This window comes from Felis catus, chromosome D1, assembly GCF_018350175.1.
Source record: "Felis catus isolate Fca126 chromosome D1, F.catus_Fca126_mat1.0, whole genome shotgun sequence".
Classification (NCBI taxonomy): domain Eukaryota; kingdom Metazoa; phylum Chordata; class Mammalia; order Carnivora; family Felidae; genus Felis; species Felis catus.
In genome coordinates this window covers 68,131,428-68,146,554 of record NC_058377.1, presented here as the reverse complement: position 1 = coordinate 68,146,554, position 15,127 = coordinate 68,131,428, and the positions used below count along the sequence as shown (strand labels likewise).

General features: G+C 37.3%; 1 protein-coding gene and 1 non-coding gene across 2 annotated transcripts; one reads left to right on the top strand and one right to left on the bottom strand.

Moving 5' to 3' along the window:
• Positions 1-2,208: 2,208 nt before the first annotated feature.
• LOC111556906 lies at positions 2,209-2,315 on the bottom strand. The gene has a single exon (XR_002736611.1). It is a non-coding gene; the product is annotated as a U6 spliceosomal RNA (small nuclear RNA).
• An 8,775-nt stretch (positions 2,316-11,090) lies between these two features.
• LOC101090386 (heterogeneous nuclear ribonucleoprotein A1-like) lies at positions 11,091-14,511 on the top strand. Its single transcript, XM_045038965.1, is given in 2 exon segments — positions 11,091-12,932; positions 12,934-14,511. Coding segments are annotated over 2 exon segments (1,281 nt in total). The 5' UTR covers positions 11,091-12,587; the 3' UTR covers positions 13,870-14,511.
• The last annotated feature ends 616 nt before the right edge of the window (positions 14,512-15,127 follow it).

Here is a 15,127-nt window from a genome sequence, read left to right as displayed (position 1 = left end):
ATACTCATGAATGTTAACTATTATTATGGCTTATAAAAATTATTGTTTATGCTTCTTCATCCTAACACAAAATCAGACGGTCAGAACTTTTTCTAAAACATCTACTCCTAAGGAGAGAAATAAAACTAAGTTGCTTTTTTATACATGTTTTCAATTGATTGTTTTTTGGGGTTCGAACTTCTGAGGAAAGGAAAAATACTCCCCTCCTGACCAAGAGACAAACTACCCTGGTCAGTTCAGCCTGATATCTTTTTTAGATGGGGGCATCTCTGGGGCTTTACTTTCCAAGTACAAGCCTGCTCTGTGGAAGCACAAAAGGGCCAGATGGCTAAAGGCGATGTCAGAATAAAGGGAATAAGATATAGTTCCTGTTGACTCTAAGTGGACTCCCCTGCAATGGGGAGTCCAATTATAGGCTGGGAGCAGGTTATGGTTCTTAGAAAGTGGATGGATCTGGATTCAAATACCAGCTCTGTTGTTTACAGATCAAGTTTTCCACTTTGCAGGGCTAAGAGAGGTTATCTGTGTGAGCTACTTCCTAGGGATACTGTTGGCAGAGGCACTAGAGTGGAGCCCCCAAAAGAAGCTGGAACATCAGATTGAGGTGTTCTGTTGCTTATCATTCTCTCTGGCCTCTATCTGCACCGGCCACCCTGGACATCTTGGCAGTGGGGAGCCTTTGCTGTGGTCTTTTGGTATCACCCTGAGCAAGGAAGGAGCATGACAATTTTCCATCCATTATTGGTTGAGATCCAGTTATTCAGAGTAGAACTTTCAGCCAGCTTGGGCTATCTTGAGATGTAGCTCTGCTCTCTTATTCCCAAAAGCATTTTTATTTAGCTGTGAAATTGATTTTATTTTATTTTTTAGTGTAAACCTTGTTATAACAAAATGATCTTCATCTACAATTCGGATGCTGTGAGAAATCAAATTTATATGCTGCATTTCCACTTTGCTCATGCCACTGACCAGCAAGGCCATGGGAATGAGAGCAGAACAAGTGCAAATTATTTTCTGAAACCTATCATGGACACTCCTAGTAGGGGCTTATAGGACTTCATTATAATAATGACTATGATAATGAAGGTCTCACACAATACAGGTCATTTAACTCCATTACTTAATGTATTCTTTTCAAAAACCTTTTGTGTCTGGCATGTGACAGAAGACTAGCCTCCATTTTACAGTTGGGAAACTGGAGCTCAGACATCGATTGCTAACAGATGGCCTAGTTGGGGTCGGTAGCCACTCCTCTGACTTCTCTTCCAGTGGTCTATTTATTTCTCCCACTATGAGCTGGGCAATGTGGAAACTCCAGATTTTATTGACTTGGTGGTTTGTGATATGGTTCATTTGACCGCCCTCTGCCTGGAAAGGGGGCAAATCTGTGATCTCTCTGTCTTTCCAAATTTCCAAAGAGGAAGCATCTCTCAGCCAGAGCAGGAGCCTGAGCCTGGTTTGTAGACAGTGGGGCATATAGGTGCCTCATTGCTGTGTGCCCTGGGGCAGCAATAAATTGCTATTTGCTGATCTCCAAGCCTCTGGCAGAGATAGGGAGGGAGGGCTGGGAAAGTGACATTTCTGTAAATAACCACACCTGGTTCTAAGAGCAGAAGGATTGGCATGTCCCTGTAGCCTCATCAATTACCATCAACCTTTTGCAGAGGGAGTCCAGGGAGAGAATCTCTTCACACTCTTGTGATTATTTATAGCCACCTCATCCTGTCCGCACTCTGGGGGGAGCATGGTTTGCTTGGCAGCGGCCTCCTTCCAGATGTGTTTATACTCTTCCAGGCCCGGTGGAAAGCATCCTTCAGCCCCTCCAGTCCAGGGAGCAAAAGGGATGCCTGACATTAGGACATAAAGAAGTTGTGAAAGGGAAGACATGAGCAGGATGCCTGAATTTCTCAGTTAGATTCATGTATCTCCCAGCGAGCACTGATTGAATAGCCACTTTGCTGCTAAAGAAGGCAATTCAGGCAATTTATGGTTAAATAAACTTGCTTTGCAAGCAGGTAGACCTGGATTTAAATCCCAGCTCTGCCATTTACAAGCTGTGCAGTTTTGGTGAAGCTTCTCCCTCCATTTCCTCATCTGTAAAATAGGATAATAATAGCTCCTCTCAGGGTCATTGTGAGTATTTGAATGCAGAGGGGTAAGCAGGGACTGACACAGCAGATGATAGGTATAAGGTGCCTCTTCTTTAATTTTACATATGGAAGCTTCACGAATTTGCATGTCATCCTTGTGCAAGGGCCATGCTAATCTTCTCTGTGTCATTCCAATTTTAGTACATGTGCTGCTGAAGCCAGCACTGGTGCCTATTCTTGTAAGAGACTACTAGTTACTGTGTGTGTATATGTGTGTGTGTGTGTGTGTGTGTGTGTGTATGTGTGTGTGTGTGTGTATGATTTTGATAGAAACAGACCTCAAGAAACAGAGACAATGGTGAAAAAGTAATGATTAAAACCTAGAAAAGGAAAGAGCTCTATGGTCAGTTCTGGCCCAAGGGAACTTCATGGTGGGAGAAGGACTGAACTACCCGAGGGTCCTAGGTATGTTACTGGAGCAGCAGTGTGCCCACCGCATGACTGTGGCCTAGGCAGAATGACTTAGGGCAGCTTTTAGGAAAAGGTGGTGTAGTCTGGGAAGGTGGCCTGGGCCCAGGGTGCAGTAGCCTCTCCAGATGGAGAGTTTTCTGGGCATACATACTCGTGTGGAGCATTTGTGAAACAGCTAATCCAGCCCCAGTGAAAAAGAGGCTGCCTAAAGTGACAAAAAGAAAGGATACATTTTGAGTGACTTATCTGCAGTTAATGGATTTTCCTGCTCAGTTCTCTGCTTTCAAAAGGTCTACCTTCACCAATATGTAGTAATTACCCAATCTATGAACTTCTTGCATTAAACAGTTTTTATAACAAATTGAAAAATTCACAAAATTAGGCAGAATAGTACAGTGAACCCTCATGAACGTATTACCCAGACACAAAATAAACTCACAGCCACTTTTGTTTCATCTGTACCCCTCCCTCCCCCTGCCAGAGTGTTTAACACACATCCCCCAAATAATGTCATCTGTAAATACTTCTGTATGCTTTTGTGAATGATGAGAGCTTTCTAAAAGAACAGTATTAACACTATCACATTGAAAAATTAATAAGTCCTTAATATCATTGAATATCCAGTATTCAAATTTCCACAATTGTCTGTTTTTTCCAGTTGAATTAGGATTTAAATAAGATTCATACATTGCAAGTGGTTGATATTTCTCTTTATCTCTGCAATTTATAGATTCCCCTGCCTTTCTTTTTATTCCCTTTTATGTCATTTGTTGAAGAGACCAGGTCACTTCTTGTTTTCTAGATAGGACTGCATATCTCTGGTATCATTTACCTTGCTCCTTTGTCCCCTGTATTTCCCATAAAATGGCAGCTAGACCTAGTGACTTGGTCTGATTCAGATTTCTTTCTTTCTTTGCAAGACTAAATTGTAAGTATTGTCATGTGCTTCTGTCAGCCAGCACACATGACCGGTTGTCTCTTTTTTGTGATGTAACAGCCATTAATAATCATTGTTCAGATTCATGACTTCATTTGGGGATTTGCAAAATGGCGGCACTCTAATTCTGTCATTCCTTCATCATTTATTACATGGACTATTTCGATAGAGAGAACTCTTTCCTCATTAACTATTTAGATAACTTATGACATAGCTTAATCAGGAAAAATAGATTGAATGTTTGATTTTTTCCCTCTACTTACCTGCATTCAGAATAGTGGGTTGGTTCCCTTAAATACTCCAGAGGTAACCACTGAGATTTTTTGTTTTATGCTATTATTAGGAAGGAACTTATGAATTTAAACATATTCCATGTGTTTAAATCCATTGTAGTTGTTCTCTTTTGTGCTGATTTTTTTTTTTTTTTAATTTCTGGCCAGTGAATGTGAACCTCTTTCTTGAGTTGCGTCCTGAATTCTGACATGACGATGTCCCCAGTCATCATTTTCTGGAAACAAAAGGTGTCCAAGCTTGGAAATGGAAATCCCTCTTAAAGAGAAAATATATTATAAGTTTATACGGATACTTTCAACCCATATTTAAGATTATAGGGCTTTGCTTAACCCTTCAATTTTATTTTGAATCTTTTCCTCGTATGCTAAAAGTCTTCGTTCTTTTTTTTTTTATTTTTTTTAATGTTTATTTATTTTTGAGACAGAGATAGAGCATGAACGGGGGAGGGTCAGAGAGAGAGAGGGAGACACAGAATCTGAAACAGGCTCCAGGCTCTGAGCTGTTAGCACAGAGCCCGACGCGGGGCTTGAACTCACGAACCGCGAGATCATGACCTAAGCTGAAGTCGGACGCTTAACCGACTGAGCCACCCAGGCGCCCCTAAAAGTCTTGGTTCTTAATGACAATAGTGTAATTGCTTATTTGCTTTACCTTATTATATAGATTTTAGAAAAATTATGCCAAAATAGGATTAGTGAAAATAGTTATTATGAACTTTTGTATTTTCAAACCATTTAAAATAATATACCTCTGCATCTAGGCTATAATCTCAATGCACAGTTAGATCCATTTATTTTATTTTGCTTTTGTTTTAGGAATTGTTTTTTCTTCCTGATTTAACATAATTTATAGTCACCTAAAACATTTTTGTGGCTCATTTTCCTAGGTCTCTTGGGTCAAATAAAAAAAAAAACACTACACTTGTGGTGAGCATCATGTGATATATAGAATTGTCAATTCACTCTCTTTTTCACCTGAAACTAATATAACATTGTATGTCAACTATACACTTCAATAAAAAATTATAAAAAATTAAAAAACAAGGTATTATTCACAGAAGTCCAACTTCCATCCCAAACTCCCTTTTTCCTTCTTTCCCTTTAGCCAAGATTTTATTTACTTTATGGTTTATACATCTGTAATTATCTACATAAGTAAATCCATATCTGATTCTTGTGTGTGTGTGTGTGTGTGTGTGTGTGTGTGTGTGTGTGTACAGAACTATATTCTGGAGCTTATGCTATAGTTATATACAAAGATAGTCTGCATTGGTTTCTCTAGATGCATAGTATTTCACTATTTGGATGTACTGTAGTTTCTCCAGTAGACTCCAATTGATGAACATTTGGGGTTTTTGCTATTACAAAATAAGTGTCCATATTTTTGTGTTTCTGTCAGTGTTTCTTTAGGACAGATGTCTAGAAGTAAGCTTCCTGGGTCAAAGGGTCAGAATGCATATGTTATTTTGTTAAAAATTGCCAAATTCCCCTCTGTAGGATTTGTACCAGCAATGATGAGAGTGCCTGTTTTCTCAAAGCCTGGCCAAATGAATACTCATCAATCTTGGATTTTTTGCCACTGTGATAGGTGAAAAATGGTATACTATTGTGTTTTTAATTTACCATTTTCTTATTATGTGCACAATCAAGATCTTTTCATGTAGATAAAGGCATTTGTATTTAGTTTTCTATGAATTGTCTGTATATATTCCTAGCATTTTTTCTCTGTAGCATTATTAGTCTTCCATTCTTTCTTTTTTTTAAGTTTATTTATTTTGAGACAGAGAGAGAGAGAGAAGAGGATGTGTGAGTGAGAGGGGGAGGGGCAGAGAGAGAGAGAAGGAGAGAAATAATCCCAAACAGGCTCAATGCTGTCAGTGCAGAGCCCAACATGGAGCTCAATCTCATGACTGTGACATCATGACCTGAGCAGAAATGTAGAGTCAGACGCTTAACTGGCACCTCTCATTCTTTCTTTTTCAGGGTTCTTTATATAGGGTAAATATTAAACTTTTATTTATGATAAAATTTGAAAAATTGAAAAAGTTGAAGTGTGTTATTTGTTTCTTTACTTTCCTTATGGTGTTTTTATGCCATGTAAGTTAAAAATTTTTTTTCTTATTTTATGTAATAAATTCCTTAGTCTTTTCCCTTATGGCTTCTAAACGTTGAGTCAGAGGTAGGAAAGTGCCCCTCACTCTTGGATTATAGAATATTTTTTTCTATACTTGTATGAACTCATTTGATATGTTTAATTTTCTAATCCACTTGGAATTTATCTTGGTACATGGTTTGGGCAATGAATACAATTTTATCTTTTCTATGGCTATTCAGTTAGCTCCATGCCTTTGATTTAAAAAAAAAAGTCATCATTTTCCCCAATAACTTGAGATTCTTCCTTTATAATATACTAAATTTCCAAATGCAATTGGATCTATTTCTGGATTTTCTATTTTGTTCCACTGGGTCATGCATGTTGCACCACCACATTTTTAATTAGAGACATTAGAGTATGTTTCAATGTCTCACAATGTTATCCCTTTCCCATTTCTCTCTCTCTTTTCAGGCTTTCCTCTCTTGGCTATTCTTGCTTGTCTGTTCTTCCAAATGAATTTTATAAAAAAATGATCTAGTTCCAGAAAGAAACTTACTCATGTTTTTGTTGGATTATATTAAGTTTATGATATATGACATGTTATGAACTTATTTTGACCTAAAATTTCTGATATTGAGTCTTCCTGTCTAGGAATGTGTTATATCTTTTCATTTATGCAAGGTTATTTTTGTGCATTTTTGAATTATTCTATAGTTATTCTTCCTATAGGTCCTGGACATTTCTTGCTAAATTTACACCTGGGTATTTAATTTTATTTAGTTTTCACAAAGGTGTTTTTCTCGTCCAATATAAACTGATTTTTAAAAAAAAATTTTTTTTTCAACGTTTATTTATTTTTGGGACAGAGAGAGACAGAGCATGAACGAGGGAGGGGCAGAGAGAGAGGGAGACACAGAATCGGAAACAGGCTCCAGGCTCCGAGCCATCAGCCCAGAGCCTGACGCGGGGCTCGAACTCCCGGACCGCGAGATCGTGACCTGGCTGAAGTCGGACGCTTAACCGACTGCGCCACCCAGGCGCCCCAATATAAACTGATTTTTATTTGTATATAGGGGAAGATCTGATTTTTGTATATTGATTTTATAACCTACTGTACTAAATTGTTTTGTTTGTAGTTGTTTTCTAGTACAGTAGTAATTTGGATTTTTCTAGATACACACTTATATAATTCTTAGCTCTATTAAGCTCTATTAATATGATGGATAATATTAATGAATTTTAGAATATTGAATCTATTCTACTTGGTCATGATGAATGTTTTAATGTCCTGTTGGATTCTGTTTGCTAATTATTGATATTTATAAGATAAATTGGTCTGTAATTTTCTTTTGTTGATGCAATCATTTTCAGGTTTAGATAGATGTTATACTCATTTCATATAATAATTTTTAAATATAGAATTTCCCTGAGAAACAGCCTGGGCCTGGGACATTTTTGTGAGAAATTTTTTCTGCTTCCTCTATTTCTTCTGTGGTATTTTCTATGTTTGGACTTTCTGTCTCCACTGGGATTGATTTTGACAAGTTGTATTTGCTAGAAAATTATCCATTTCATCTACTTTTCCAAAACTTATTTGCGAAGAATTGTACAAAGTCAACTCTTATCATTAAAAAAGTGCTTAGTATGGTTATTTCCTCCTTGTCATTTCTAATTTTATGTATATAAAACCCCCATTTTTTCCCAGTTACATCAGCTAACAGTTTATTTTATTATGTTCTTTTTTTCAAATAATTAACTTTTAGATGTATTTATTAGTTCTCTTTTTTTTCTGTTTTTAACTCATATCTTTGTTAAGGTATAACTAACTTACTGTGAAATTCATTATGGGTACAGTTTGATGATTTTGACAAATTGTATGTGGAACAAAACACTAATTAAGACAGAAAACGGGCGCCTGGGTGGCGCAGTTGGTTGAGCGTCCGACTTCAGCCAGGTCACGATCTCGCGGTCCGTGAGTTCGAGCCCCGCGTCAGGCTCTGGGCTGATGGCTCAGAGCCTGGAGCCTGTTTCCGATTCTGTGTCTCCCTCTCTCTCTGCCCCTCCCCCTCCCCCGTTCATGCTCTGTCTCTCTCTGTCCCAAAAATAAATAAACGTTGAAAAAAAATTAAAAAAAAAAAAAGAAAACAATTCTATCACTCTAAAAAGTTTCTTCTCCCTCCTCTCCAGACAACCTCCTACTGTATCCCAGAGGTAACAGTGTTCTAATATCTACCACCATAGTTTAGTTTTTCCAGTTTTCAAATATATTATAAATTGATTTTACAGTATATGCTATTTTGTGTCTGGCTTCTTGTACTTAATTTAAGATTTACACATGTTCTTGAATGTATCAGTAATATGTTCTTTTTAATTTATGAGTGGTATTACATATTAGATATACCACAATTTATGCATTCATTTGTTGATGAATTTAGTTTATTCCATTTTGGGGGTATAAGAATAAAAATGCTATTCAAAATTAAACTACTGGGACTACACCAAAATAAAAAGCTTTTTCATGGTGAAAGAAACCATCAACAAAACAAAAAGCAACTGATTGAATGGAGAAGATACTTGTAAATGATACATCTGATAAAGGGTTAATATCCAAAATATATAAAGAACTTATACAGCTCAACCCCAAAACAAAATCCAATTAAAAATCCAATTTTAATCCAATTAAAAATGGGCAGAACACATGAATAGACATTTCCCCAAAGAAGACATACAGATGGCCAACACACACATGAAAAGATGCTCAACATCACTAATCATCAAGGAAATGCAAATCCACACCACAGTATCACCTCACACCTGTCAGAATGGATAAAATAAAAAACACAAGAAATAAATGTTGTGGAGAACATGGAGTAAAAGGAACCCTTGTGCACTTGGGAATGCAAGCTTGTGCAGCCACTGTGGAAAACAGTATGGAGGTTTCTCAAAAAATTAAAAATAGAATTACCATATGATCCACTACTTCCACTACTGGGTATTTGCCCAAAGAAAACAAAAACACTAATTCAAAAAGGTATATAGACCCCTGTGTTTATTGGCACATTATTTATAGTAGCCCAGATATGGAAGCAACTCGAGTGTCCATCCATAGATGAATGGATAAAGAAGGTGTGGTGTGTGTGTGTGTGTGTGTGTGTGTTATATATATATATGAAATATATATATATTTTTATATATATATATGAAATATATAATATATAATATATATATTATGTGTATATATATATGTATATGTATATGTATATACATATACATATATATGTATATATATGTATATATATGTATATGTATGTATATATATGTATGTATATATGTATATATGTATGTATATATATGTATGTATATATGTATGTATATATATATGTATGTATATATGTATGTATGTATATATATGTATATATATGTATATATGTATATATATGTATATATATATAATGTATATATATATATATATGAAAATTACTCAGCCATAAAAAAATGAAGTCTTGCCATTTGCAACAACATGGATGGATGTAGAGGGTATAATGCTAAGTGAAATAAGTCAGAGAAGGACAAGTGCCATATGATTTTACTCATGTGGAATTTAAGAAACAAAATAAATGAACACAGAAAAAAGAGACAAACAAAAGCACAGATTCTTTTTTTTATAATTTAACTTTATTTTTTATTTTTTAAAATTTGCATCCAAATTCGTTAGTATATAGTGAAGCAATCATTTTAGGAGTAGATTCCTTAATGCCCCTTACCCATTTAGCCCATTCCCCCTCCCACAACTCCTCCAGCAACCCTCAGTTTGTTCTCCATATTTTTGAGTCTCTTTTGAAAAACACAGATTCTTCACTGTAGGGAACAAAATGGTAGTTGCCAAAGGGGAGGTGGGTGGAGCATAAATGATATAGGTGAAGGTGATTAAGAGCACACTTACCGTGATGAGCACTGAGGAATTGTTGAATCATTATATTATACAGCTGAAACTAATATAACACTATAAGCTAATTATACTTGAATTAAAAAAGAAAAGAAAAAAGAAAAAAAAGCCGCTATAAATATTTTTGCACAAGTCTTTTTGTGAATACATGTTTTCATTTTACTTGAGTGTAAACCTAAAAGTGGAACAGTTTGCTCATAAGGTAGGAGTGTGCTAGCTGTTATAAAAAACAGTTCCACTTGTTATTTATCTAAAGGAAATGAAAACACTAACTCAACAAGATATCTGCATGCCAGTGTTCATTGCAGCATAATTATTTACAATAGCCAAGACATGGAAGCAATCTAAATGTCCATCGATGGATGAACAATGGGTGAATGGATAAAGAAAATGTGACACACACACACACACACACACACACACACACACACACACACACACTGGAATATTATTCTATTATTCAGCCATGAAAAGAAGGAAATCTTTCCATTTGTGACAACATGAATGGAACTTGAGGGCATTATGCTAAGTAGAGTAAGCTAGCCAGAGAAAGACAAATACCATATGATCTCACACGTGGAATCTTAAAAAGAAACACAAGGAACTCATACATACAGAGAATAGATTGACCAGGGGATGCTTTGAGGTGGTGAAGTGAGTGAAGATGGTCAAAAGGTACACATTTTCAGTTATAAAATAAGTAAGTCCTGGGGATGTAATATACATGCTGTATACAAATATAATGGTACATATCAATTATGTCTCAATAAAATTTTTAAAAATAATAAAAAAGTTAAAAAAAACAAGAAATTATTTTTCAAAAGTGTTGTACCATTAACAAACTACCAACAATGTATGAATGTTCCAGTTGCTCTATATTCTCACTGACAACTGGTATCATCAGTCTTAAATTTTAGCCATTCTAATGGATGTGGAGTGATATTTCATTTCGGTTTTAATTTTAATTTCTCTGATGACTAATGATGTTAAACATCCTTTCATGTGCTTATTAGCCATTTATATATCTTCTTTTGTGAAGTTCTTCTTGAAGCATTTGCCCTTTTTAAATAGTTGTAGTTTTATTAGTGATTTTAGTTCTTTTTAAAAAAATGTTTATTTATTTTTGAGAGAGAGTTAGAGAGTGAGCAGGGGAGGGGCAGAAAGAGAGGGAGACAGAGAATTCCAAGCAGGCTTTGCACTGTCAGCAGGAAGCCCAATGTGGGGCTCTAACTCATGAGCCATGAGATCATAACCTGAGCTGAAATCAAGAGTCGGACACTTAACCAACTAAGCCACCCAGGTGCCCCAATTTGTAGTTCTTTATACATTTCTTATACAACTTCTTTGTCAGGTATATGTTTTGCAGATATTTTCTTTTGGTCTGTGACTTGCCTTCCCCCCACCCCCTCTTAATTGTATCTTTTGATATGTGGATGTTGTTAATTTTGGTGAAGCCCAATTTATTATTTTTTTCTTTTATATTTAGCATATTTTGTGTTCTCTTTGGAAACGTTTTCCCTATCCCTAGGTCATAAGGGTATTCTCCTATATTTTCTTCTAGTTTTATTGTTTTAGCACTTTCCTATCTTGAATTAATTCCTGTATATGGTCTGAGGTTTTTGATTTTGATTTTTAACATGGATATCCAGTTGTCAGATTCATTGAAAAGGCTTTTCTTTCTTCATTGAATGGCCTTAACATCTTTGTGAAAAATCAATTGACTGATACACATGGGTCTGCTTCTGTTTTCTCTAGACGTCTATTTGTCTACGCTTACACCAATACCACACTGCATTGATTACTGTAACTTTATAGTAAATTTTGAAATCAGGCAATATAAGTCCTATGACTTTTTAAAAAGATTCAACAAGATTGTTGTGGCTATTTCAGGCCCTTTGCCTTTCCATTTACATTTTAGAATCAGCTTGTCAATTTCTATAAAAAAAGCCTTCTGGGATTTTGGGGGGATTTGTGTGAGTTTGATAGCACCGCCACAACAAAATACCACAGACTGGGTGGCTTCAACAGCAGAAATGTATATTCACGCAGTTCTGGAAGTTAGAAGTCCAAGGTCAAGGTGCCAGCAGGTTTAGCTTCTCCTTGGCTTGCAGATGGCTGACTCCGTGCTGTGTCTTCACGTGGTCTTTCCTCTGTGTGGGGGCATCCTCAGGGTCTCTGTGTGCTCGTTATTTCCTCTTTGTAAAGGACACCAGTCGGATCGCATCAGGCGTCAGGCATCAGGCATCACCCTAATGGCTTTGTTTTAACTCAGTCACCTCTTTAAAGACCCTGTTTCCAGATGCAGTCACTTTCTGAGGTACGGGGGGGTCAGGGTTTCAACATATGAATTGGGGGGCACACAATTTAGTTCATAACAGGATTTTGTTGGACCTATAGATCAACCTTGAGATAAATGACGTCTTAACAGTATTGAGGCTTCATATAACATGAACATGTTATATCTCTCCATATATCTGAGTCTTCTTTAATTTCCCAGAGATGTTTTATAATTTTCAGTATAGAGGGCTTGCATATATTTTGTTCAATTTACTCTTAAACTTTTTCTGGTTTTTGATACTTTTGTAAATGGTATTTTTCAATTTATTTTCCAATTGTTTGTGGCTAGTATATAGACATGCGGTTACTTTTTGTATATTGATCTTGTATTCTGAAAGGTTGTTAAATTCTGTTATTAATTGGTAGTTTTGGGGGTATTTTACATGTGTAATAATTTACTTATTCCTTTCCAAGCTTTATGCTTTTTTTCTTCCTTTACTGCATTGGCTGGGACCAAATCTCAGTACAATGCAGAATAGTAGACATCCTTGACTTATGCCTGTTCTTAGAAGAAAAGTGTTGCCGTGGACGCCACCGAGTAAGCATCGTGAAAGTCTCCCCTCTTACCGCCATCATGTCTAAGTCTGAGTCTCCCAAAGAGCCTGAACAGCTGCGGAAGCTTTTCATCGGAGGTTTGAGCTTTGAAACAACCAATGAGAGTCTGAGGAGCCATTCTGAGCAGTGGGGAATGCTTACGGACTGTGTGGTAATGAGAGATCCAAACACCAAGTTCTCCAGAGGCTTTGGGTTTGTCACATATGCATGCCACTGTGGAAGAGGTGGACGCAGCCACGAATGCAAGGCCACACAAGGTGGATGGAAGAGTTGTAGAACCAAAGAGGGCTGTCTCGAGAGAAGATTCTCAAAGATCTGGTGCCCACTTAACTGTGAAAAAGATTTTTGTCAGTAGCATTAAAGAAGACACTGAAAAACATCACCTAAAAGATTATTTTGAACAGCATGGGAAAATTGAAGTGATTGAAATCATGACTGACGGAGGCAGTGGCAAAAAGAGAGGCTTTGCTTTTGTAACATTTGGCAACCATGACTCTGTAGAGAAGATTGTCATTAAAAAATACCATACTGTGAATGGCCACAACAGTGAAGTAAGGAAAGCTTTATCTAAGCAAGAGATGGCTGGTGCTTCTTCCAGCCAAAGAGGTCGAAGTGGTTCTGGGAACTTCAGCAGTGGTTGTGGAGGTGGTTTTGGTGGGAACGACAACTTTGGCCATGGAGGAAACTTCAGTGGGTGAGGTGGCTTTGGTGGCAGTCAAGGTGGTGGTGGATATGGTGGCAGTGGGGATGGCTATAACGGATTTGGTAATGATGGTGGTTATGGAGGAGGCGGCCCTGGCTACTCTGGAGGAAGCAGAGGCTATCAAAGTGGTGGACAGGGTTATGGAAACCACGGCGGTGGCTATGGCGGGAGTGGCAGCTATGACAGCTGTAACAATGGAGGAGGTGGAGGCAGCTTTGGCAGTGGTAGTGGAAGCAACTTTGGAGGTGGTGGAAGCTGTAATGATTTTGGCAATTGCAACAATCAATCTTCAAATTTTGGACCCATGAAAGGAGGAAATTTTGGAGGCACAAGCACTGGCCCCTATGGTGGTGGAGGCCAATACTTTGCCAAACTACGAAACCAAAGTGGCTGTGGCGGTTCCAGCAGCAGCAGTAGCTATGGCAGTGGCGTAAGGTTTTAATTACTGCCAGGAAACAAAGCTTAGCAGGAGAGGAGAGCCAGAGAAGTGACAGGGAAGCTATAGGTTACAACAGATTTGTGAACTCAGCCAAGCACAGTGGTGGCAGGGCCTAGCTGTTACAAAGAAGACATGTTTTAGACAATACTCATGTGTATGGGCAAAAAACTCAAGGACTGTATTTGTGACTAATTGTATAGCAGGTTATTTTAGTTTCTGTTCTGTGGAAAGTGTAAAGCATTCCAACAAAGGGTTTTACTGTAGATTTTTTTTTTGCACCCATGCTGTTAATTGCTAAATGTAATAGTCTGATCCTGATGCTGAATAAATGTGTCTTTTTTTAAATGTGCTGTGTAAAGTTAGTCTACTCTGAAGCCATCTTGGTAAACCACCCCAACAGTGTGAAGTTAGAATTTCTTCAGGGTGATGCCAGATTCCATCTGAAATTTATTTGCAACCTGCTTGGGCACAGAAGCCATTGTCTCCACAAACATTTGTGTGGTTGAACTGACAGTTAACATGTTGTCACCTGGAGTTCACCGTTAAAAGGGTCACCCAAGCAAAGTCCTGGAGTTTATTTGGTTATTAATATGATTGTTGGCACATCCTATGCAATATATCTAAATTGAATTATGGTATCAGATACAATTATAGATGGGATTAAAGCTTGTGTATCATCCATTATCATGTGTAATCAATAAATGATTTAATATTCTCTTGAAAAAAAAAGAAGAAAAGTGTTCCATGTTTCATTACGTATGAAGTTTGTTTTAGGTTTTTCAGACGTACCCTTTTACAACCTTGGTGGCTAGGAGAATGTACCTATCAGATTTCCAAGTGTGGGGCAATTAAAGCCTGACAGCTCCAGCAGCTGCATTTTGAAATCCCTCACTTTTTTGTGCTAACGGGACACTTCCCAAAGACTTTTCCCAGCCAATGCCTAGGAGACATGGGGTTCCTCTAGTGGGTGGGTGACCTGAAGGCTTTACGTAACTCTAAAAGCTGTACTGGAGCTTTGTAGTCTTCTCTACCACCGGCCTTCCTCCTCTCCTCCTTCACCTGAAGTAAGATTTGGATTCATCTTCTTCCAGGACTTTTCCTTATTTCCTCTCGAAAGCATTTCCTCTGATAAATGTCTTGCATGTCTAATCTTATTTTGGTATCTGCTTCTTGGAGAACCCATACTAACACAGAGACTGAGGAATTAGTTTGCTGAGAGACTTTTCTCCTTAATCATGAATATGTATTGAATTTTGTGAAA